At 46.2% G+C, this 22855-nt stretch overlaps 1 protein-coding gene across 7 annotated transcripts in view; it reads left to right on the top strand.

The window, feature by feature from the left end:
* Nucleotides 1-22855, top strand: part of DNM3 (dynamin 3) — a 359120-nt gene that overhangs the window by 325461 nt on the left and 10804 nt on the right. For 5 of the 7 annotated variants that reach the window (XM_084865978.1, XM_084865975.1, XM_084865977.1 and 2 more), the window contains 2 exons: nt 5308-5534; nt 6298-6534. In XM_084865978.1, the coding sequence (XP_084722104.1) occupies nt 5308-5534; nt 6298-6534 (464 nt within the window). Of the gene's footprint in view, nt 1-5307; nt 5535-6297; nt 6535-11189; nt 17291-22855 lie in introns of those variants that run through there. The other 2 variants (XM_084865979.1, XM_084865976.1) reach the window with 1 other exon arrangement.

Raw genomic sequence — 22855 nt, forward strand, 5'->3', positions numbered from 1 at the left:
ACTAGAAAAGGAACTTTATCTGACTCCTCATTCTCATCCCATCCTCTCAGCCCTGCGGCTTCTCTGGATGGCTTCGGGCGGCAAGGCTAAACGTCCTGCAGAACCCGCGGTGGCCTCCCCGGTTGCCCCCGTCATGGACTGTCTCTGCGGAACACGGCTGCGGCTGTGGCCTCCGACATGGGCACGGCCACGCCGCCTCCTGAGAAGGAACGTGTTTCAGCCAAATTTCCTAAGGCTCGGTGTTTGGTGGGCAGTTTCCTTTGAAAGTTTACATTAAGTGCTCTGCCACTCAAGCCTCCATATGGAATTGTTTAAGGAGTTTAAAGCCAGCAATAAATGCCTCGCCTCAGACATACTGTAAGCCTTTGTCTATTGAAATGTAGCAGCTGTTTCATTGCTTAAACATACCAGGTAACAGCGACACAAAGAAATAGCACATTTATGACGGGCGGGCGGGCGGGCGGGCGGTCGCTCTGGATGGGCTGCGGTCAAAAAGCAGAGTTTCGTTCAGGAACTGGAAGTTCACGCACACGTGGCACCCCGTGGCCAGTGCGTTTGGGCGGCCTCTTCTCTGTGGCTCCCCCGCCAGATGTTCTCCGCCAGAGAATGACGGACGTGGGCCCAGCTTTGTTCTAGAAACGTGTGTGGCAAAGGGGCACACGATGCTGGGACCGAACCCACAAAACACCCACACGTCCGGTACTCCCATTCTGCCCGGATAACAAACGGTGAGATTGAGGCTTTGAGAGGCTGGCTTATTCCAGACCGCGCAGCTGGCATTGGCCAAATCAAGATAAAAACCCAGGTCTTCTCATTCAGTCGGATCTTCTCTGCAGGTCAGTAACAGAAAATGCACATGGCAAGGTGAGGAAAACCATAAGTCAGCCTCTTCAAAGAAAGAGGCTCCTATCCCCATGGCTTACATGCCCGGGGTCTCTTCCCAGAGGTCCAGATGCCATGAAGATTTAATTAGGGTTTGTTGAAATATGAGAAACAATATTTTAAAATCTAAATAATTTAAAACATTGTTCCTCAGATTTCAACCAGACCAGATAATGCAAAGTAGAAGGTGAAGGTTTTATGAAACTTTTGAAGAACCAAATATGGGATCCAGAGGCCTTTCACCCATGGGCCGTGGACTGCGTCCTGTACTCCTGGGCCCTGAAGGCTACAGCCCCTCTCCTGGGCCACAGGCACTAAGGTGGGAAATGAGTAACACATGCCCTCATCTCAAAACCAACCATCACTTCAATGCCCATGGAGCAGTGTTATTTTAGATGTTCATTATGTGAAAGGAGAGTGCATCTCAAATGCCAGAACACGGATTTGCTTCCACGGGTCAAGAATTAATTCAGCATCCTTCTGCAGAAAGAGATCTCTGCCAGGCCCTGAAGGCCCCCCACCCCTGCTCCCTGACCCCCATCACTCCTCACCAGGGGTGATGCTGTTGGCATCTTAACAGTTCTGTCTGTTCTCAAACTTCAGGATCTCATAGCACAGAACCTCACAGCCACTGAGTGTCTAGTTGTTGTTGTTTTAGCACAACATGGTGTTTGTGAGTCAAAGGATGTGACTTTTTAAACAAGGAAAACATTGTTGGTCTTTAGCCAAACTAAATCCCTGGCAGACGGAGAAATGAGAGAATTGTGAGACCTCGAAGATTCACAAAATGTGAACCAAGTTCCTCTGCAGACTATGCATCCTCAGACTGTTGGTCAGTTTTCATGTGTCTTTGTGTGAACGAGAGCCCCCACCGTGCTCCACACTGTGGCCTTCCATCTAGAAACAGATTTTAAGGAAACGGTCTCCTTCGTAAACTACATTGGATGAAAAGTCTAGAAATGTCTCTTCTATTTGTAGAGGCTTTAAAACAACCTCAGAGCTAAAGACAAAGAAGGGTTAAGATCCACAAAATATCGCGGGTTGCTACAGAAGGGTTAAAGCAAGAGAGAGGAACCATATGGAACATCGCTAATGACCTTACATTCCTTTGCACCAGTAGTGCCTGTTTTTTTAGCCCGTGGAGTTTGAACTGGAATGAGGTTTTGTGTGTGGGAATTCTTTTGTGAGCCATACAAAGATGTATAGGTTCTAAGGTGTTATAATTAAAAGCATAAATCTTATTCTGCGTCTCACATCCAAGCAGAATTCGTGTTTGTCACGTTCTGTGAGGATATTTTCTACGCGCCGTTGCTCTAAAACGGACCTTGGTCTCTAATTGCCCTGCAGAGCCCCTGGTTTCAGTGTTTGTCCCATTGACATTCAGACCGCTCAGAAAGTCCCCGAAGTGTCCGGAAACTCCCCTAAGCACTCCTTCCCAATCCCGTCCCTACCAGCTAGAAGCAGAGAAAGAGAGGGGTTTTTCTAAAATGTTGCATAAGTGCAAAGTAAAACGTCAACCTGGACTCTTGTTCTCCTGCCTCTGCCTGCCCACACCAGCTTAGCTGACTTCTGTAGAAAGAGTAGCTTCTGCATGCGGAGCACTGGCTACATGCTGGGCTTCTTGCTGGGCATTTGGTATTTTGATGCGTTCCCTGAATCCTCGCACACAGCTCTTTAGGCAGCTGCCACCATTGTCCTCAGGAAGGGAACCTGAGTCTCACAGAGGTTCTTTGTCCAAAAACAGTGAGTGTTAGACTCGAATTCAGAGCCATCTGACTCCAAAGCACATGGTCTCTAACCACTGCACGTGTTAGTTACCCTTTTCTCTCATGCTCGTAATTCTCAAATTATTCCAGAACATTGCCCAATCTTTCAGGGAGTCGGCGAGTCTCCGTGTGCAACATTTTGGTGTGGAAGAATTGATGCAAGGCAGATCTTTGATCAGAATGCTGAGACGGGCCCTGACTATTTTATTTTGTGGTTTGTTTGACAGTTGCTTCTTCATTCAGATCTGCTTTAAATCTGTTCTTGGAAGGACTGTCTTTTAAATTGTGTTTAATAGATTCTAAGTGATACTCCAGGAAGATGTAAAGCTTCCAAAGAGCTTAACCGACCGGTGGCCAATGCCAGGAAAATCGTCTGGTTTTGAATTTGGAATTGCACCCTCCCTTCCAGTGCACACACACCCAACAGTGGAAGATTTGTGCAAATGTCCTGATTCCTCGGTTACACGTGAAAAAAAATCTCTCAGCCCAGTTGACCCGTCTTTCCTCTAAATCTGACTTTTCCTTCTTGACTTCTGGTTTTTCTCTTCCTCCTTCTCACCCAAGCCTCAAAGCTGGAGCTGTCTTCGTTCCTTTCTTCCTTGTCCTTTGCATCCAAACTAGTCCAGTAGGTTTTGCCTTTACACACTGTCATTTGTACACGCCTATCTTTTCTATTCCACTGCAACCCTGCTAAACTCAACCCTTGTCATCTCACAGACGATCTACATTTATCTCCATTTGCAAATTCTTCTCCCATCACTGCCAGATTAATTTTCCTAAAGCTCTCTGTTATTGTTTCACTGACTTACAGAAGAGTCTTCCACAGCTCCCCATTGCCAAGTGGATAAAGTTCAAACAGTTTTCCTTGGCATCAGAGGCTTTTGCATCTGGCCCCGGGTTACCTGGCCAGATTTACCTTCCCCGGCTCTCACACATAAACCTGCTCTCCCAGGCTCTTGTCTGAGTGCATCTTGTCCACATTCGAACCACTCTTGGTCGACAAATCATGTACAGAGAACATTTCTTTATTTCCCAGGGAAGCTGTGTTTTCATGGAATTTTCCAATTAGTTGAATTAATTGTGTGATTAGATGCTATAACTACAACCCAGGAATTCTGAGTATCTGACCAGTTTTCTGATTTGTAACAACAGTCACTGGCCTTTGGCCTTTCCTTGAGAAATTTAGTGACTCCAGATAAGTGCTAGTATTCTCATGTATGGAGAAATCCAACAATCCAAGTGAGTTTATTTTTCTAGGCTTATGTTAATTAGCATAAGGCTGCACCACTATAAAATAATGATGCTTACGCATCTATGGTCCTTTCTGAGCACCCAAAGTGCAGGGGGTCGTGGAAAGAGCACTAGACGTCAAGTCAGATTTGGGGTTCGACTTAATGTGTGGCTTTGGGAAAGTCACTAAAAGTTCTCCAAACGTCAGTTTCTTCATTTTCCAAAATTGGGATAATAATACATTTCCTAAGTATGAGGTGAGAACCAAGTCAGGTAATTTGCAAAGGCACCTATATGTCATCAATTCTCACCTTCACTTTTTCCACAATTAATATTTCTGACATGAAGACACCTGTGACATTCAGTGGCATCTGGCATTCTGTCATAGTTTTTCCCCCCATATATTTTTATTGATTTCAGAGAGGAAAGGAGGAGAGAAATAGAAACATCAACAACGAGAGAGAATCATTGATCGGCTGCCTCCTGCATGCCCCACATTGGGGACCGACCCCGCAACCCAGGCATGTGCCCTTGACCAGAATTGAACTCGGGACCATTCAGTCTGCAGGCTGACGCTCTATCCACAGAACCAAACCAGCTAGGGCCGTTCTGTCACAGTTTTAATTGGTGGTGATTTTTCTCTTTCTTAATGACACAGATTATTAGTGGTGTGTCATAAAAACAATGGTATCTTGGATTTGATAAGATGTGTTCGGTTCTCTGTCCCTCAGAGCCGTGCTTTACATAGAGTGTCCATACTTTACTCTGTTCACATCTATCTGTTAATCTTGTATCCGGAACCTTGTACCAGTCCTCATCACTAATAAGTAGCTTCTATGGTTAACTTCTAGAAAGCAGAGAGCATATCACTTTTTTTGCACACTAACTTTCATAAATATATAAGGTGCTTATTTAACAAATATTGACTTACTGATGGTAATTCCACTTTCAGGAGCACATTGAAGCCTAGGGTCTTCAGAGTGTTCCGGCGATTTTGGTAAAAACTGGGTCAGGGCCTGGGAATATTAAGGAATGGATAACGTGTGTTAGGACATCGGTTTCTTTACATCATTGTTTCTTGTGGAAGATGCCGCTGCTTACCCTCATCCCTAAGCCAGGCAGCCTCAGACCATGGTGAGGAAGCTGGTCCAGACGCAGGCCCTCTCAGCCTGAGAGGCCAGGTCCTCTCTGCTGATGCCAGGGTTTGGCCCTCTTTTCAATGGATCTGTGTTGTGTTTTCCTTTCATGTCAATGACCTCTGGGAGGAGGATCGGGAGGAGGATGAAGAAAATAGGAATGGACAGATGCACACGGCAGCCCTTTCCCCAGAGCGGACGTTTGCAGACTCTGTCCTCAGGCTCCGGCCCAGTTTCTACTGTCCGGCCACTCACTCATTCCCATCTTACTTTTTTTTGTGGTGACCCGACAGGTGAAGGATTTTATAAACTCGGAGCTCCTAGCACAGTTGTACTCCTCGGAGGACCAGAACACTCTGATGGAGGAGTCCGCGGAGCAGGCCCAGCGCCGGGATGAAATGCTTCACATGTACCAGGCCCTTAAAGAAGCCCTCGTGATCATCGGCGACATCAACACAGCCACCACGTTCATCCCTGCCCCGCCGCCCGTGGACGACTCCTGGATACAGCACACTCGCAGGTAGGAAGGGGGCTCACGCACCCCGAGGCCAGCCAGGCTGTGGCAGCACCTTTTACGGGGAGCGCTCCCCTAAAACCCGTTAGAAAAAAAGAGGAACAAATATTTAACTTCAGCAGTGAGAGACAGGGTCAGGTCATCTCAGCTCCTGTCAGAAACAAGCACAGTGCATCAGTACAGTGGGATGTTGCACAGCCAGTAAAGAGAGTAAGACCAGTCTGTAAGTACTGAAATGAAAAGGTAGTAGTCAAGTTCCAATAAAGCTTAAGTAAAATTTTTTTAAATATATTTTATTGATTTTTACAGAGAGGAAGGGAGAGAGATAGAGAGCTAGAAACGTCGATGAGAGAGAAACATCGACCAGCTGCCTCTTGCACACCCCCTACCGGGGATGTGCCCACAACCAACGTACTTGCCCCTGACCGGAATCGAACCCGGGACCTTTCAGTCCGCAGACCGATGCTCTACCACTGAGCCAAACCAGTTTCGGCATGTAGTAAAATTAATTTAGAGAGAGAGAGAGAAACTACTGTAGAATATAGGTAAAAAGAAACTACTATTGGCTGGCTCTGTGGAGTGAAGGGGTGGGGGAGGGAAACTTCCCCTCTCTCCACCTTCTTATTATACCTTTAAACATCTCTAACATTTACCTGAGTTTCTCAGTCAACACATAATTTTTAAGAAGCCATCAGCAAGTTATACAATGTGTTTTTAAGATGCATTCAGAGAGAAAGCAGGAGTGGTAAACTGATGGTCTCTTTCCCAGGTCGCCCCCTCCGAGCCCCACCACCCAAAGGAGGCCAACACTGAGCACCCCCCTGGCCCGGCCTGGTTCCGGCCGAGGGCCCCCTCCTGCCATCCCGTCCCCGGGACCCCACTCGGGGGCTCCCCCAGTTCCATTCCGGCCGGGCCCGTTGCCGCCCTTCCCCAACAGCAACGACACGTACGGAGCCCCTCCGCAGGTCCCCTCCCGGCCCACCAGGGCCCCTCCCAGTGTCCCCAGGTAAGTGTGCCGCGCGGAAGACAGGGTGTGCGGGTGCTCTTTGGTTCTCTTTTCGTAGCACAACAGACCAGAGTTCCTTGAAAATGAAAATTGCAAAGATGGTATCATACACGTTTGCGTTTCTCACCTGGGAGGGGAAATCCTGGGAAATTGCGGAGTTTTTACACCATTTAAAAACCAAAATGTGGTCTAAACCTCTCCTCGATCAGCTGGCACAAGCTGAAGGGACCCCAAGAAAACTGGGTCCAAAAGATTGACATGTTGGGAGCTGTTTGTAGAATGTAATGGAAAGCTTTGAAATGAAAGAGCCATGGCTGGGCTGAGGCAAGCTGTGTGCTCCAAAGTCGTGATCCTATCCCCAGCTAAGTCCTCACCTCTGTTACCAAAGGAATTCTCAGAAACCACTGACTTCAAGGGTTATTATCCTTCTGCCCTCTGAACTATGACCCGTAAGCCCAATATTATTAACATTAATGTAGGCAGCATAAAAATCCACTGATTAGTCTGTAATTATTGTAAACTAGTGTAGAAATTTTGCATAGGCATGATGCTTGCTATGTGAACTCATTCCCCACCACCACCATCATATAAGAGACAGAACACTGTACATTTAAATCAGACATTTTGGCATTTATAAGCAGATTTTTTGCCTCAACTGTAAAACAAAATAGCTGGCAAATAAATGGAACTTGAAACATGTATATAGTTAAAGCTAGCGTCTCACCTTCTTACATTTACAATCAATATATGTGCAATATGCATAATTAGAGATTTATAAAATAGAAGGAATTAGATTTTCAAGAATAATAACACATTTTGAAAAGAAAGAAAATTAGCTCATATAGAAAGTTGACTGTTTTAAAAATTCAATTCAGAGGATTAAAATATTTGTATGTTCCATGAAGGAAAACTTGACTAGACATTGAACAGAAGTGACTTCCACCCACCCAGGAAAGCTGAGTCCCCTCCCGCTCCGATGACCGTGATTACATGTATCGGGATCTTCAGGGTGCCCGGTGCAGTGAAGACAAAGGCTGCTGGAGCAGGAATCATAGGGATGTGGAGTCACACTTGCTCTGCCACAGACCGTGGGCAACTCACTGAACTCTGAGCAGCACATGCTCACCTAGGACCCAGGGACACATTCAGCAGGCTGTTGCCCGAGTCATGTGAGACGAGGTGTTTGAAAGCCTGAGAAACTGCTCTGATGGTAATGTTACCATTACCATCATTCTGATCCCATTCAAAGAGGATATAACACTCTCAAACCTATTTTTTTCTACACTCAATAGAGTTGGCTTATTATTTATTGGAACTGAACTAAATTTCTAGTAATCACATGAATAACAATAATGTTCAGTGTGTTCTCAATAGATCTAGGCTCTGCCCTCAGTGCTTTGCAAATTACATTTGGGTTTAGCACAACAAGCCCAACAAGATGGATTATTATCCATTTTGCAGACGTGGCACTGAGGTTAAGCAACTCGCCCCAGACTGCTCCCCCAGGCCCTGGAGGAGCTGGGCTCCGATCCCCAGCAGCCTGCCTGCGGAGCCGCGCCCCCAACCGCAGCAGCAAGGGATTCTCAGCCTCGACTCTGCTGACAGGTTTAGCAGCACCCTGGCCTCTTCCCACCAGATGTCAGTTGCCCTCCCCCAGTGTGACCACTAAAAATGTCTCCGGGCTTCCCCAATGCCAGGGGTGAGGAGCAGAGAGCCCCCTTCAAGCTCTGCCCCACAGGATACACTAGGTTGTCCAGTGCATGTTAGAAAACATCCACCTCAGCACCGAGCCTCCTGCAGGCCAGACTAAATTCATGGTGTAGGGAACGTCAGATTGACTGGAACAGTGCCTGTCGCTGTACCGGGAAGGTATGGAGACCACGGGGGACTGAGGGCCGGAGTGGGAAGCCATCTTATCTGTTGAGCTACAAGAGGGAACCAGAGCCACCTGGCGCTGCCTGTCCCCCAACGAAAATGCATGACTTTGCCTGCACGTTTGGTTGCCTTGGCCCCTGCTGCGGAGAAGCTAGCATGCCAGTGCCCCTCAGACATGCTGTGCCACGTTAAAGGGGTGTGTTTGATGGGGTGGGGTCGCCCGGGTGTTCCCGAGCTCGCTCACAGGCGGCGGCAGGAATCTGCATGTGCCTGTGCCGTTCTCTCCCAGCCGAAGGGGCCACCAGCTTTCATGCGTCTGCTTTTGAGAATTTATAGGACAGCAGTTGTGTTATTCAAAATTTCTAGAGCATTCTCAAGTTAGAGACAGACTTAGCTTGATCTGGCCTTGCAGAAAGAGTTCACAGTGTACTAAGAGGAAAGTGGGGGAGGTGTTTTGTGCTGAGCCCTCAAGTTTGGGGCATTGGGACGGAAATCCCTGGCAGGGGTACCTGAGAGAGAGCGAGAACGACTCTGTCAGGATCCGTATGCCTAGTCAAGTTTAGCTTAACATGGAGAATTCTGACCACATAAAGTCTGTTTTTAATAAAAGCCAGAGCAGGAATCCTACCAAATGCAAGCCAGAAATGGGGTTTAAGACTTCAAAAAAAAAGAGAGAAAAGAAAGACAGACAAAGATGAAAGAAAGAAAGAAAGAAAGAAAGAAAGAAAGAAAGAAAGAAAGAAAGAAAGAAAGAAGGAAAGAAAGAAAGAAAGAAAGAAAGAAAGAAAGAAAGAAAGAAAGAAAGAAAGAAAGAAAGGCGTTGAGGGAAGCTTTTGTTGAATTTTCACCTTGTTCTATTTATTTATATTCTCTTTGCCCTCCCTGATTTGCCTACATTTTTTCTATGAAAAACTTTGAAAAGCTGAAATGCCATTATCCATCATCTCCAGGAAGACAGCCCTTAGCTTTATAAGAAGGAAGCTTGATTCCGCGCACCGCCTCCCCACCCCCACCCCGTACACCCCAGTTCTTTCCTTCCTTTAAGGACCCTTTCTCCTCTTTTGTCTGAAACCAGAAATCAGGAAGTGACAGGACAGCATGGGCAGTGTCCCGCCTGCTCCTGGGGAGTGGGGGCAACGGGGGGTTGGGGCTCAAGTTCACCAAGGCCATACCTGAACCATTGGGCATGTGCTTGTGCACTTTTCTTCTGGATAATCCCCAACTTCATTAGCAAGTTACAATCTTGACTTTTAAGAGCCTATACACTTTTATTTTAACACAATTTAAAGGTAATGAAAGCACACGAATTATACAGAAACCAGGAACCTTCTGTTTTAATAAAAAAAGAAAAGAAAGGAAAAAAAAACAAAAACAAAGCATGATTCTTCTATCTTTCTATTGCCATGTAAATAAAGACGGAGGGAGGACAGAGGCTGGTGGAGTCACTTTTGGCCCAGCTCGTCTCAGCTGCTCAGGCTGTTCTGGTTCATGTGCGTGGAGCCTTTCGGGGAGGGAGCTGGAAATGCTGCAAACTGCACGCCTGTTTTAATTAATTCCACCTGAACCCGGGGAGTGTCTCGGTCCCAGAGAGACTCACCAGCACGGATACTTCTGCCATTAGTAACTTGAGTTTCACAAGCCCGATGTGTGGGACACTTTCCGTTGCCAGAGTATGCGGATCGCCCCTCTCGCCCCACACAGCCTCTGCGGAGGGGCTGGACCCTGTCTGACAACCCCAGCCAGCCGTGTCCTTGCTCTGCAAGGTGGTCTTAAACACACACTGCTACCTGGCGAGGGGGCCTGTTCTCTTACTTGAAGCCCCTGACTCTTCCTCGTGCACTAACTCTGGGGCCGATGTAGCTATTTTTGGTTACAACTCGGTAAAATTAGCTAATTGAGAATCGCAGCGTTGGCCATGAACAGAACAAATGATCTGAATCGGAGTGTTTTCCCTGGCGACAGCCGGTTCTGGCATTGCTTCCCGCATTTGTCTTCGCCCCTTTCCTTGGGCTGAGCTATGTTGCAACCGTCAGAGGGGGATCGGAGTGGGAGGAAGGGTCTCTGTCCAAGGAAAAGCAGTCTTCGTTGGCCTCCCCACTCGGTCTTCTATTTTTAAAAAGGTTGGAAAATAGAAGTACTTGTCCCGTAACCACCCTCCTCACCAAAGGCCGGTGGTGTCTTCTGAAAACGGCAAAACTGAATCATAGGCAAGAACTTGGCTTTCCCTCCAGCTCTTCCACATGGCAGCAACACAGCGTAGGAACCAAGAAATGCTCCACTGAGCGTGGTGAGGCCCCACGAGGACACTGTGCTGCACGATGGCCCCGGGGTGACCTCCAGATCACCGCAGGGTTTCCCACGTGTGTGCTTTCATGCAGGCGGTTTCCTTGACTCTGCAGGGCACACGCTGAGCCCCACCACAGTGCCCCGTCCTCAGCAACTCACCACGGAACCAGTCGTAGCCAACAGCACAGAAACCCCTCTACACAGAGACAGGCTGTGCGCTCACATTCTGTTCTTTGCTGAGGCCCAAGCCATTTGGTTCTCTTTACCGTTTAGTTCAATCCTGCTATACACGTTTGGCCTGCTCTCCCTGACAGGCTCTCTAATCCCTTCCCATATTTCACACGTTGATTCGATTGACAGTTCACACAGAGTCCCTTTCACTTACGGGTAAGATCTCCCTGTTATGTTTTGTTATTTCAGCCCAGTCCCCCCCAAAGTGTGAGTCGAGACAAACCCACAATTCTTATGAGTGTCTTTGCATCCCTAACATCAAGGTTTGGTGCCATGAAGGATGAAGCGGCTGAACCTTGAAGTCGGGGGCACAGGGCCCACGGACAGTTAAGCGACCCGTGTGACTAGCCTGTGTCTGACTCCCCCCGAGCCACGTCCTGGGGACGCCCCGCCTTGCTTTCTCCTCAGCAGCCCCGTAAGAGTGTGACTCCTCTTAGCAGCGGGGTGCCATTTGGACAGATGATGAATTCGTCTTGTGATTATTGCCCATCTCAGCCACGCACGAGCTTTCTGTTTCCCCCCCCCCCCCCACCGTCTTTCCCCTTTAAAGAACAAACAAATAAATTCGTGATTAGGAATTTGGATTTTTTTTTTTTTTTCAGGGAACAGTTTTTATTTTTAGCAACTGGCTTTAAAAGTCAAGCAAAGATTTTTTTTTGATTTTTTTTTAAAAAAGGTATGATTGCCCAGAATAGAATCAACTCTGAGGTATTCTTCCTGATTCTTAATATTTCAGGCATCTCCTGAGGCTACTGTGTTCCAAAATCTGTTACTGAAATCCCCAATGTGATTAATAACTCATTGCAGGTTTAGCATGAGTTGTCATGGTGCTGAATATATTTTGATGAAAACAGAAATGTGGCCACAAGCTGTTCACTAAAGAAAATGTCCAATTTTGTTTCAGCCCCTCCATTAACTATCCCATCAAAATCCTCCTAGTTCCGCAGTGACTGTGGTTGTAACGTGATCGTTCGCTGAGGGGGATCAGTGGGTCATGTCAGAGTGTTTCATTCTTCGGGTCTTGATTTCTCTCTGGTCTCAGTGAAGTAGGTGGTCTCCTCCTTGGGTCTAGCAACCTGCATCTATGCAGATGTCTCCAATCTGCCACAGTTAAGAAGGACGGGTTCTGTGTAGACGAGGCCCAGGAACAGAACTGCACATGTTCCGAGGACCAGAATTTGGGAGCATTGCATGCATGTCAAGGTAGGCTTCCGATCAGGCCTCTCTGCTTTCAGTGTGTCCCTTATCTCACTTTCCCAAACACCCATGGTTGCAGGAGAATAAGAACGGAAGGGAAATAAGAAAGGATCTGCAGCAAGCAAAGTGCAAGCAAACACCAGTCCCAGCAGACGGCAGTAACATCGCACAGTTTTGCCACTGCCGGCCCTAAGTGGTAGCTGGCATTGAGTTAACCAGACACAACTGCTCCCTCGTCCCAGGACACATCGCAGCAAACCACCCTGACACTGTCCCCTTTGGGGCCCTAAACTGCTAAGCTTCAACCACTGCAGACAAAGCCTTTCCGAGTCTCAGGGTGCCCAGCTCTGGCTAGGTTTTGCCAGATTAATAGAGAAAGACAGCCAGGGTGGGAGCCTGGCTGTCGGCCACTGACCAGTGAAAAAATGCCCAGAACGATTCTTCTTCCCCCATCGGCATCTGCTGACTGTTCCTATATACAAGTTGATGTCAGCTCAAAGGAAAAAAGAAAAAGAAAAAAAAAAAAAACTACCCGATGTCAGCAGGCACACAAGCTTGAGCTGGCTCTATCGCTGCCCCCTTTGTCTCTCTCACTGCAGAAAAACAATGCTTCTACAGGAAAACCTTCACGTCTGGGCAGTCATGGTTCGACGGCATGTTTTCCCATGTCTTCCCAGTTTCATGGCACAGCACAGTTCCTGGTTTTTATCGCCTTTAAATTTTACCCAAGCAGCAAATGACCAGAAAAAGGCTGTTGGGCCTTTTTCCTTCCCTCTGACTTGTCTTAGACGTGACGTGGGCTTGAGGTTCCCGGAGTTGCTTTCGCCGAAAAACAGCCAGGAAAGTAAACGTGAAAACAGAAGTGCTGGTTCTCTCACTCAGAATGTGCTTTGCGTGCCTGCCCCCAGCACTGTGGGGAAGGAGCTGAGGGTTTAGCTGAGGCCTCCAAGGCTTCTGTCTGCTTGTCATTCCTTTGTCGCTGCCTAAACATAGGATTCTAAAATGCCTGACACCAAAATCCTTTAGCTTACCCAGGCCCCAGAGTATTGTAGCCGTTGTCTGAGGGAGCCTCCAAATCTAAACACATATTTATACCCTTTCGTTGCCAAATGAAATCCATCTGCCTTACTAAAGACTGTTGCCAAAAGAATATTACACTTCGGGTCTGGCCAGTGTTTTTAACTGCGGGGGAAGGGGATGGTGTTGGAAGGGCCTCGGGTTTGAGAGAATCTGTGTGTGTGTGTGTGTGTGTGTGTGTGTGTGTGTGTGTGTGTGTGTTGATGCCACATTACTGGTATTTAGAGGAAGTTTGGGTCATACGGCAACTCTGACCAAAAATAGGAGAAATTCTGTATGGGACCGAGTCTGAAGCCTCGAGGTATTTGGGCAGTCCTCCCTGCGGCGTGGTGCTTTCTTCCCCGCCGCTGCTTTTTCAGCCATCAGAGCCACATGATGGACACAACCGCAAATAACAAGCGCTCTAATTTCTGGAAGTACTTTTTAACTGTTCCCATAAACACCAGGAAATGTCCACCCTGCTTTCCAGTCAGAATGATCAGCTCCCAGGAATGGTGCAGAGAACGCACGTCCCGTCCAAGGAGCACACTTAGTCAGTACGGCGAGTGCAGAGTGGACCCCCCGTTCCTCCTCACGGGTGGCAAGGCCAGGCCTTCTCGACTTGAGGGGTTCAGAATCCCAAATCTTCCTAAAGTCCACACTTCCCTTTCAACACAGAGAAATAGGAAAAGGTGTAGATACTTTTCTTTCGGCTCTTCTAGGAACCCCGTAAGTGTGCACGTTTAATATAAAATCTGGAAGTGAGCTTCATTCCTTCCCTGTTTTTTTTGTGTGTGTAGGAGGGTGAATACACCAACTGAGAGGAGGAATGAGGTGAACTTACCAACTAGATAAACCATCACCAGTGAATCCCCACATTTCTATGGCAGTTTTGAAAACCAAGAAGGAGAGAGATGGTGTGAGAAAGACATCAGGTGGCTTTTAATACGACAAAGGAAATGACCTTATTTTACAATCAAATACCCCAGTTGCCTCCACCATGTGAAGACTGCCTCCACTGAGTTTCAGATTTCCATGAGGCAGCTTCATGTAAATGTACTTTGATCCATATATATGGCATTCTTCTAGAATGAGACCTCTTATGAGAGTAGGAGATGGGAAAGACTTTTATGGGTACTTTGCCACCCAGAGAGACTAAAATGAAATTATTCCCCCTGGCATGCATATTTTTAAAGCTTAGATCAGGATCATTCTCAAAGTCAATTTAAGAGTGAATGAAAGTTTCCCCTTGAACAAATCTCCACTTAGTGTCACGTTCAAGGGCCTTCGCCGGAAGCCAGCCCACTTGCTCTCCCTTCAGACCATGGATGAGAAGCTATAAAAACTCAAGGTCTACTGATTCCTAGAACAACTAGAATTTCATTTTGCTGCTTAGTAGTGTTGGAAAATACTTAAATAACTAAAATAATAAAACTTGGTGTGAGGCCAGTTCTACCTTAATTATCACCTCTTGGGGTGGAAAATTAAGGAAATATTAGTCAATGTGTTAACTAGAGAAACCACTGCCATCATTTGCTGTCACATATCTGGGTGTAAAGTCAAAATAAAGCCACATGCCATTTGGGAAGCAAGCATGGAGTTTTAGCACCAACAACAGTAGTATCAGAGCATTCAGGACATAAATTCATGGGCCGGAAACACCCCAGGGGCTCATCATTTACATGCCTACGGCTTAGGAAGCTGTAATGAGGAAATGTTGGTTTGTTTTAATATTTCAATACCCTCATTACTATCATAACTCTTAGCACTTGAAAACTAATAAAAATACAGAAAACTCTTTTTACAGCACCAGCATCTTTGACTAAACAGATTGAAATAGTGTCTCTCACTTTTGCTTCAAATGCTGTGGGACTGATTACATCTTACAGGTTTCCTTCTTTTTACATGTTCTTGCCGCCTCGCTCTCAGAACCTTCTCTCCTTATGTGGCTATTTGATATCTGCAGTTCACTCAGAATCATCCAGGCGACTGAGCAGGAATGGACACTCATGCCAATAACCGTTGTTACTGTCGTTCCAAAGTCCCCTTCCCTGTAGCGCAAGACATCTCAGAACCATATTCCTAAAGGCCCCAAGGAATCTTTACCATTTGTAAATACTTCCGACATCTTCCCCGGACTATTCAGTTTTTAGTTAAAATGTTATTTTAATCATTAAAGTTGGATTTCCTGGGGGTTTTCCCCCTATGGATTTCATACCACTGTCCAGGTGCATTCTGAGATGTAAGACTACGTAGCTAGGATAACGAAGGTGTAGCACTGACCACGGTCTCCAGTTCAGAAAGCAGCGTTACACCGGAATTGCAAGGTTTTAGGCCATCCCTCCATTCCAGGTGCCCTCTGCTCAGGAGCCCAGCCCTTCTTCTCACTTCCCATGACTCGCACTCAGGCCCACACCCATCATGTAGGACCGTCTGCCTTTGGTTCCTTAGGAGGGACACCTGCCTGCTCGCCGTGTTTGGCAGGCCGGCAGGATGAGGTAATCATCCCAAGTAAATGTTGTGGTTCTTTGGCCTCAACCACGTGCAACATTATTCAAAGGAGTTTTCTGGGAGTGGGGGCGCAGTCGCTGTGAGATCCCCCGGTGGCACATCCTGGAGGAGGAAGGAGGAGCAACACTGCCCACGTTTTCGGGTCCCTTGGAGAATAATGGAGACAGAAATCCCATCTGCCTTTGCCTTTCCTTTCAGCGACGTTTACAGGCAGAAGAGAGCCTTTCATTTGTAAACATCGTGGCTTTCCTTCTCTCCGTCCAAGTCCCACCATCGTCTTAAGCACGGCGCCCGTGCTCCTTAGAGCAGTATGCTCCTGAAAGCAAGCTTTGCAAACTCTTTCTCCAGGACGATGGCAGTTTTTTTTGTAAGACAGATGCCTCAAAGACATATGGTTTTCATAGATTTTTCCGTCTAGACTGGCTTTATTTAGTGACTTTTGGTCTGAATTGGCCTAGTTAAAGTTTCTGTAGGAGTTTGTATAAAACTCTTAAGTGTGGGCATACCACTAAGGTGTAAAACAAAAAGTTTGACTTCTTCTTGGCCGGAGATGAAAAGGGGTCGGCTGAGAATTTCCTTCAGGTTAAGTAATTCTGATCCTTCTGGAAGCTCCATGTGTCAGCTCCCACAACACTGTCCAAAATGGAAAGACTTACCCTAAAAATCTGATAACTGCGAAGTGCGTATACTCAGCTTTCCTGAGTGAATTCTTTGTGTTCCAGTTGGGGTGTGTGTTTTGTGTGTGTGTGTGTGTGTGTGTGTGTGTGTGTTAGAAAGCTCTAATTCTCTCTGCAGACTCTTCATGTGGCCCAGGAGACATATGATTCCGTGCCCTTTTAGCACCAGTTTTTACAAACACAGCATTTCCCTCATTTAAAAAAAAAAAAAAAAAAAAAAAGCGACCAACAAGCCAGTGAGTAAAGTACGTTTAGGAGTTTTTGTAGCGCCTTCAACCACCAAAGAAAATGCATGTTTTGAGCCAGACAGGAACACTTTCAGAAACAACTGGACACGTGAAGAGGGCAAGAATGCCTTCCACACGTGCCCAGACATCAGCCTTCTGCCCCCTCTTTTGCAAGAGCTAAGGAAGGGCCCCGCTCCGGCCCAGCCCAGCAGCACCGGGAGGTGGATGGAGCAGATGTGGGCTGTCCTGTCCCCGCCAGTCTCATCCTTGGCTTCGCACTGAGCATTTAATTGGACTTAGTCACATGTTTGTTCACTGAGACCGCAGCTTGAGGGGCACACTGTCTGTTTTTCTGTTTGCTTTGTAACTCTGGTTTTGAAAATCCGAACTCTAGGGCATGTTAGAGCTCCTCCAGCTGGAATGTTTTTGAATCGCTGGGATCGTAATGAGCCAAGGGCTGCTCTTTGTCTCCATCTCTGCCCCTGGGACTGATGCGAGCAACGAGAAAAATATCACCCAGTGCATTTAAGACTGGCCTTTTCATCCACTAGGTATCGCGGTTGGGCAGAAATGAAATGTCGGTGCAACATAAATCTTCAAATTCCTCATGCTCTGGGGGTTTCTTTGTTTATTTGTTTAAAAAAAAAAATACAGGGAATTGAAGGGTTCTCTTTTCCATCCACATCTCTGATTCCATACTTCCACTCTCTGAGGGGAGGCCCAGTCAGATTCTCATGCTCAGAAGGGTCTCGCTCCCTCTCGGACAGGGGCCAGGGTCTTTCCAGGAAGGAAGGGGACACTCTGATTCAGAGATTCAGAGCTGCGTCTGTCCTCACCTTCGCCGCTCTCTCTGTTCTCCCTGGTTTAAGAGGACAAAGGATGGTGAGGCTCAGCAGTGGGAGCCTGCCTCTCCCAGAAGCTCCTTCTTAGCACCTCCTTCCCAGCCTCTCGCCCTCACCCAGATGGCTGAGTGGGCCAGCCCTTCCGTCCCTGGTGCCTGGGTGGGAGTGAGGGGCACAAGAGAAGATGAAGCGGATTAGAGATGGTTCTAACCCAGCTGCCACCGACGGGACTAGGTTTCTTCAGCACATAAGTTCTTGAGAACTCTTTGGGGATTTCTCAAGAAAGAGGGGAGAGGGGAGAAGAAAGGGAGAGACAAAGAAAGGGGGGAAAGTCATTGTTAGGGACACTACCTAACTGCGTTCTATAGCTTTGTATATGTGACTCTCTTTAAAAACCACACGCTTTCTCTCCGAAGCTTTCTCATTGCAATCTTCCTGCCTTCTGCTTTTTTGTTGTTGTTGTTGTTGTTGTTGTTGTTGTTGTTATCTTTCTATCTTCTTTTTTCTACTCAGCTTATCTGTTGACAGTGAGACAGAGTGCAGTTTAAAATATAAAAAGGTAATCTCAAAAAGAATGCTTTTCAGAAACCATAGTTTGATACAACTAAAAATCCCCTGCGTCATCTGCTTTATGCATTAGGACCTAGAGCAAAACAAGTAATATACACACTTGCTTTCTCAGACTGACTTCTCATTTTCTCTTCTTCCCATGTCCCATTTCCTGTTCTGGAATGCCAGGCCCTCCACCTTCCCTGTGCTCTGAAAGTCCTTCCAGATCCCCGGCCCCTTTCCAACTCCAGGCTGGGACTCCAGGGGTCCCTCCAGCTCCCCAGGCACCATCCTGACACTGCACTGGTCCCACTGCTTCCTCGTCTCTCCTTCTATCTCAACTAGAAACAGCTGGGCAGTCACTGTCTTTATTTCTGTTCCTCTGCGCCTTCACACAAACAGGGCTCGTGGAGGGAATGCAAAACTACAGAGTGAGTTCATGTACAATATAGTTAATCAAATTTTGTTTTGGTATTATCCCAGTGTTTTGTGTATTGTAAGAAATAATTTAAACACAAACACTTTCTCTCTCGATCTATTCTGTTGTCAAACTTGCCTGGATGAATGTTACTGTAAAATCCTTTTTGTGAATCATAAACTGAGCAGAGCTAATGTGGGCAAGTGGTCCTCTCAGCTGCATTTTTGCCGCCCACACAGAAGTGGGTATGTCAGTACCACCCCTACGGGTGAAGCCTAAATCAGATATTTAAGACAATGCAAAGAAAGACTGCCAACATAGATCACATTACCATTTACCTCGGAGACTAATTCATACGGGATATTATAGGTTTGTATCATCAAATAAAAAATTATAGGCTGTTTTCCTCCTTGGATTCCTACTTCAGATTTCATCAATCGATTCATACTTTCCCAGTGACATACATTATAAAGTCATGAGTTGATTTCACAGGGGAAAGAAATGCTGGCTCTGATATGTAGCAAGAATCACATTAGAGAATTCCTTAGAACCTCGGAATGGACTCCAAGTACTATGTCCTTTCCAACTCTACTGTAAACTATTCATGGACAGTATTGGCTTACTCTGCTGCTGACATGGAAAAGGCCAGAAATATGCTGGATAGCATTCTATAGCATTTTTTCATAATAAGTTACAAAATATAATCTTCCATGTGGACAAAATCATGACCATTACAGCATTTTTCTGAACTTACCCTTATACCTTCTATGTATGTAAAACCTGTCTTGTGAGTAAGTGCTCGAAATAAGAAGCAAAGTGCAAACATAACGTTGGCATTTTAAATACTGCACCCCATAATCTGTTCTCTTAAAGCAGACACTAGCAAAAGGAAGCCCTGGGTCATAGCTAGCTGCCTTTCTGCTTCACCTGGAGGTGCACTCCTGTCTGATCTGTCCTTGGGTAAATTCACTCATCCATGTTCTCTGAACTACTCTTTGGGACGCTGCCCTCTGCAGGTGCTACGGAAGGCTGTAAGCAGGACAAGGTGGAATCTCGGTCCATAGGAATTTGGCAGTGTCATTCAGATGATAAGCTGTGCATACGTGCCTTAAACTTTAAAAAGGATTAAGTCATTCAAGAGGGTTGTGGACAAACAAGGATTTCAGTCCCTGGGAGAGCGATACTGTGTGGGCATCCCCTAAGCCAGCTCACTGATGCCACCGGAGTCAATACTGCCTGGTGAGTTCTGGGGGTCTGTTCAGCAGAACCCCCTGGGAGAGGAGCTCTTCACCATGGTAGAAAACTCAGAAGTAGTTTCTGTTTGTGTTCTCTTTTGTTTTCTAAGAAATGGGCCAAATGTAGCCAAAAGAAAGGAGGTATCTTATTTCTTGTGGTTTAGTAGACAAATCCTTCCCCTTTTCCCCCTCTTTTTGGGCCTGTTTCATCAACAAGATTAAAAAAAAAAAATGGGCAAGTTGATGTCAGAAACCTGAGATACATAACCCTCCCGTGATCCTAAATGTAATTATATATAAATTGACTTTTTGAGACAGTGGTATTTTAAAGCTTCAATTGTATTTAATAAGTAGAACTTATAAAAGAAGCCTATCCCATATATTTTTTTATGTAAATAACTACCCATTTAGATATCATTCCTCTAGAAATGTAAATCTTTGTATATCTTTTTTAGGATTTTTTTTTTAATCTGCATCCATCTAGTTAATTAGGTTGGACTTCAACCATACCCTCTCCAAGGATGAGAATTTGGAATGCATGTTTTGAGATGTTTGCTTTCTATGCAAGCATCCCTAATCAAGTAGTTATTTCTCTGGTGATGAAGAAAACTACCATAGTATAGTATCTTGGTCCTCGTAATATAAACCTAAAACCGATTTGACCCATGCTTACGTCCCATTCCCAAAAATATCAAAGTCTCTTTGCCACATTTCTTTCATCCTTCTTGAAATTCCTCCCCCTTCTCCCCTCCAGCACCTTCTCTTATTGCTGGGACATTATCTGGCAAGTGAGTTGAACTGCTAAAGTAAAAGAAGGTCAGAATGATTTAGCATGCTTAGAATAGTGGTTTTCCAAGCCTCGTCCCAGGACCAGCAGCGTCTGGGAACATGCTAGAAAGGTCTCGCCCCATTAGAACTCTGCGTGGGTCCCAGAATCCTGTGCTTTAACAAGTCCTCCAGGGAACTTGGAAGCGCCGCCTGGTTGGGGAAGCACTGCCTTGGAACACACAGTGTAAACTGCTCTGTAGAAAGAATCTGAGCGGCAGGTGGTAGATACTGGTTTCGGCCTAGGGAAGGAAGGACACTGAGCTACACAGAGGGGCTCTCACACCCCCCACGCTGGTAATTCCCACGTCCCGTCCTGAGGAGAAATGAGGGCAGGAGCAGAAATGTCCGTCCGTTTCAGTAACGGTCCTTTCCACCTCACCCCTCGTACTGATGCACGGAAGCCGCATGCCCTCTGAATGCTCCCCACCCGTGTCGAGGTGGGCCTCGCATCCTGATAGTCAGGACCAGCTCAGCCAGTGAAGAGCACGTGAGATTTTTGTTCTTCCAGTTCTTAAAGAGAGAATCGAAAGGGATAAGAAGACCCATCACACATTCTTCTGTCCTATCAGTGAGGCCAGTTTCTCCCCCTCAATGCCACCCACCCTGTGTGAGCGTTAGACTTTCTTAACAAAACTTGTCAGTGTCCCAAGTACTGTAACCGGTCCATCCCTGAAGCTACACATGCAACCTCAAATATTACATCTTTCCCTTTGGTCTGGAAGCAGAAACATGGCTCTTGTATCGTAACCATAAACCGCCCACACACAACACAGTGTTTCAATAAACACTAAGTGAGTCAAGCTGCTCCATTTCAATAGGAGGGGTTCCTTAACGAAGCCGTCACTAAAAGAGCAGCGGAGGGAAGCTCGGCACAAAACAAATAACTTTGCTCAAAACAAACTGTCTTATGAGGTGAATGTCCTTGGAAATTTGAATGGTTAGGAACCAGACCAATTGAAATGAACCTTAACAATAAACTCTGAATGTTCCTCTGGTGTTGAAGTTGGCAGACATCTTAGCATTACTTAAGAAAATTCATGCTGAACAACTTCACACTCCTCCTGAATTGCTTTCTAGTTTTATATACAGACTAGAGGCCCAGTGCATGAAATTTGTGCACTGGGGAGGAGGTTTCCCTCAGCTCAGCCTGCACCCTCTCCAATCTGGGACCCCTAAGGGGATGTTTGACTATCAGACATCCCTCTCGCAATCTGGAACCACTGGCTCCTAACCACTCAACTGCCTGCCTGTCTGATCACCCCTAACCTCTGCCTGCCAGCCTGATCACCCCTAACCGCTCTCCTCTGCCAGCCTGATCGCCCCTAACCACCTCTGCCTCGGCCCCCTCAACCCTGGCTTTGTCCGGAAGGATGTCCAGAAGATGTCTGGTCTAATTAGCATATTACCCTTTTATTAGTATAGATTATTGGGGGGAGGGTATTGTTTTAGAAAGAAAATGATGTTCATTTCTTCCAGAAGATTTAGGAGCTCTGTAGGATTTTTTAACTACTAAGTGCATATATGGGTTACTTTTAGCTGAAGTGGGCATATTTTTAAAAAGTCATAATTATTTCGAGAGGATATGATAGAAATTTTCTTATTCTTTCAATCATGAAATCACCACTCAGGTATGCTGTTGCCATTCAATGGAAGGTCCTAGGGACTTTTGAAAAGCTCATAATGGATAGATTCTCAGATTTATTTGAAAAAAAAGGTAGGATGAGCCAAAGACCATGCTAAGCTCTGGGATATGGTGGTGAACAAGACACAAAAGTCCTGGCACATGGCAGAAAGCCGCATCCTCCGGGTGTGCAGCCTCCTGGGACTGCCTATTACCGTCGTCTTTCTCTGGTCCCATCGGCGTGGTGCAAGGACTGGGGAGGAGGTTAATGAGAAGTTCCTGGGCCATCAGAGTTTTGAAATCTTTCTATTCTCTATCCCCAGTGTTGACTTCCTCCCTTCATTCTTCATCACTTAATTTCTGGTTTCTTTTACCTCCTTGCAGATCTGCATTATCTTATGACATCCGGGTTTTATCCTCTTTGCCATTCCTTTGATCACATTTTTGTATTTTCAACCTCCCAGAACATATTCTCAGAATCTGAATTACAAAAATGTGCTCTATTTCCCCCACTTAATTTGGGGTGCTATAGTAGAACTCCTTGCAGATTTATTTTGTCCCACTTGTCTTCCACCAGGAGTAGATTCTGAGCTCTTAAAAATCATGTAGCATAATGCAGTGCACATAGTAGGTGCTCAATAAATAATGCAGGCAATGCATAACTGGAAGGCACGTTATAGGTCCTCTAGTGAGTCTCCTATATCACATATGAGAAAACTGAGGCCTAGATATAGTTAGTGAGTTAATAATTGTACAAATTGGCTATTG

The sequence above is a fragment of the Pipistrellus hanaki genome, assembly GCF_964339955.1.
Source record: "Pipistrellus hanaki genome assembly, chromosome: 18".
Classification (NCBI taxonomy): Eukaryota; Metazoa; Chordata; class Mammalia; order Chiroptera; family Vespertilionidae; genus Pipistrellus; species Pipistrellus hanaki.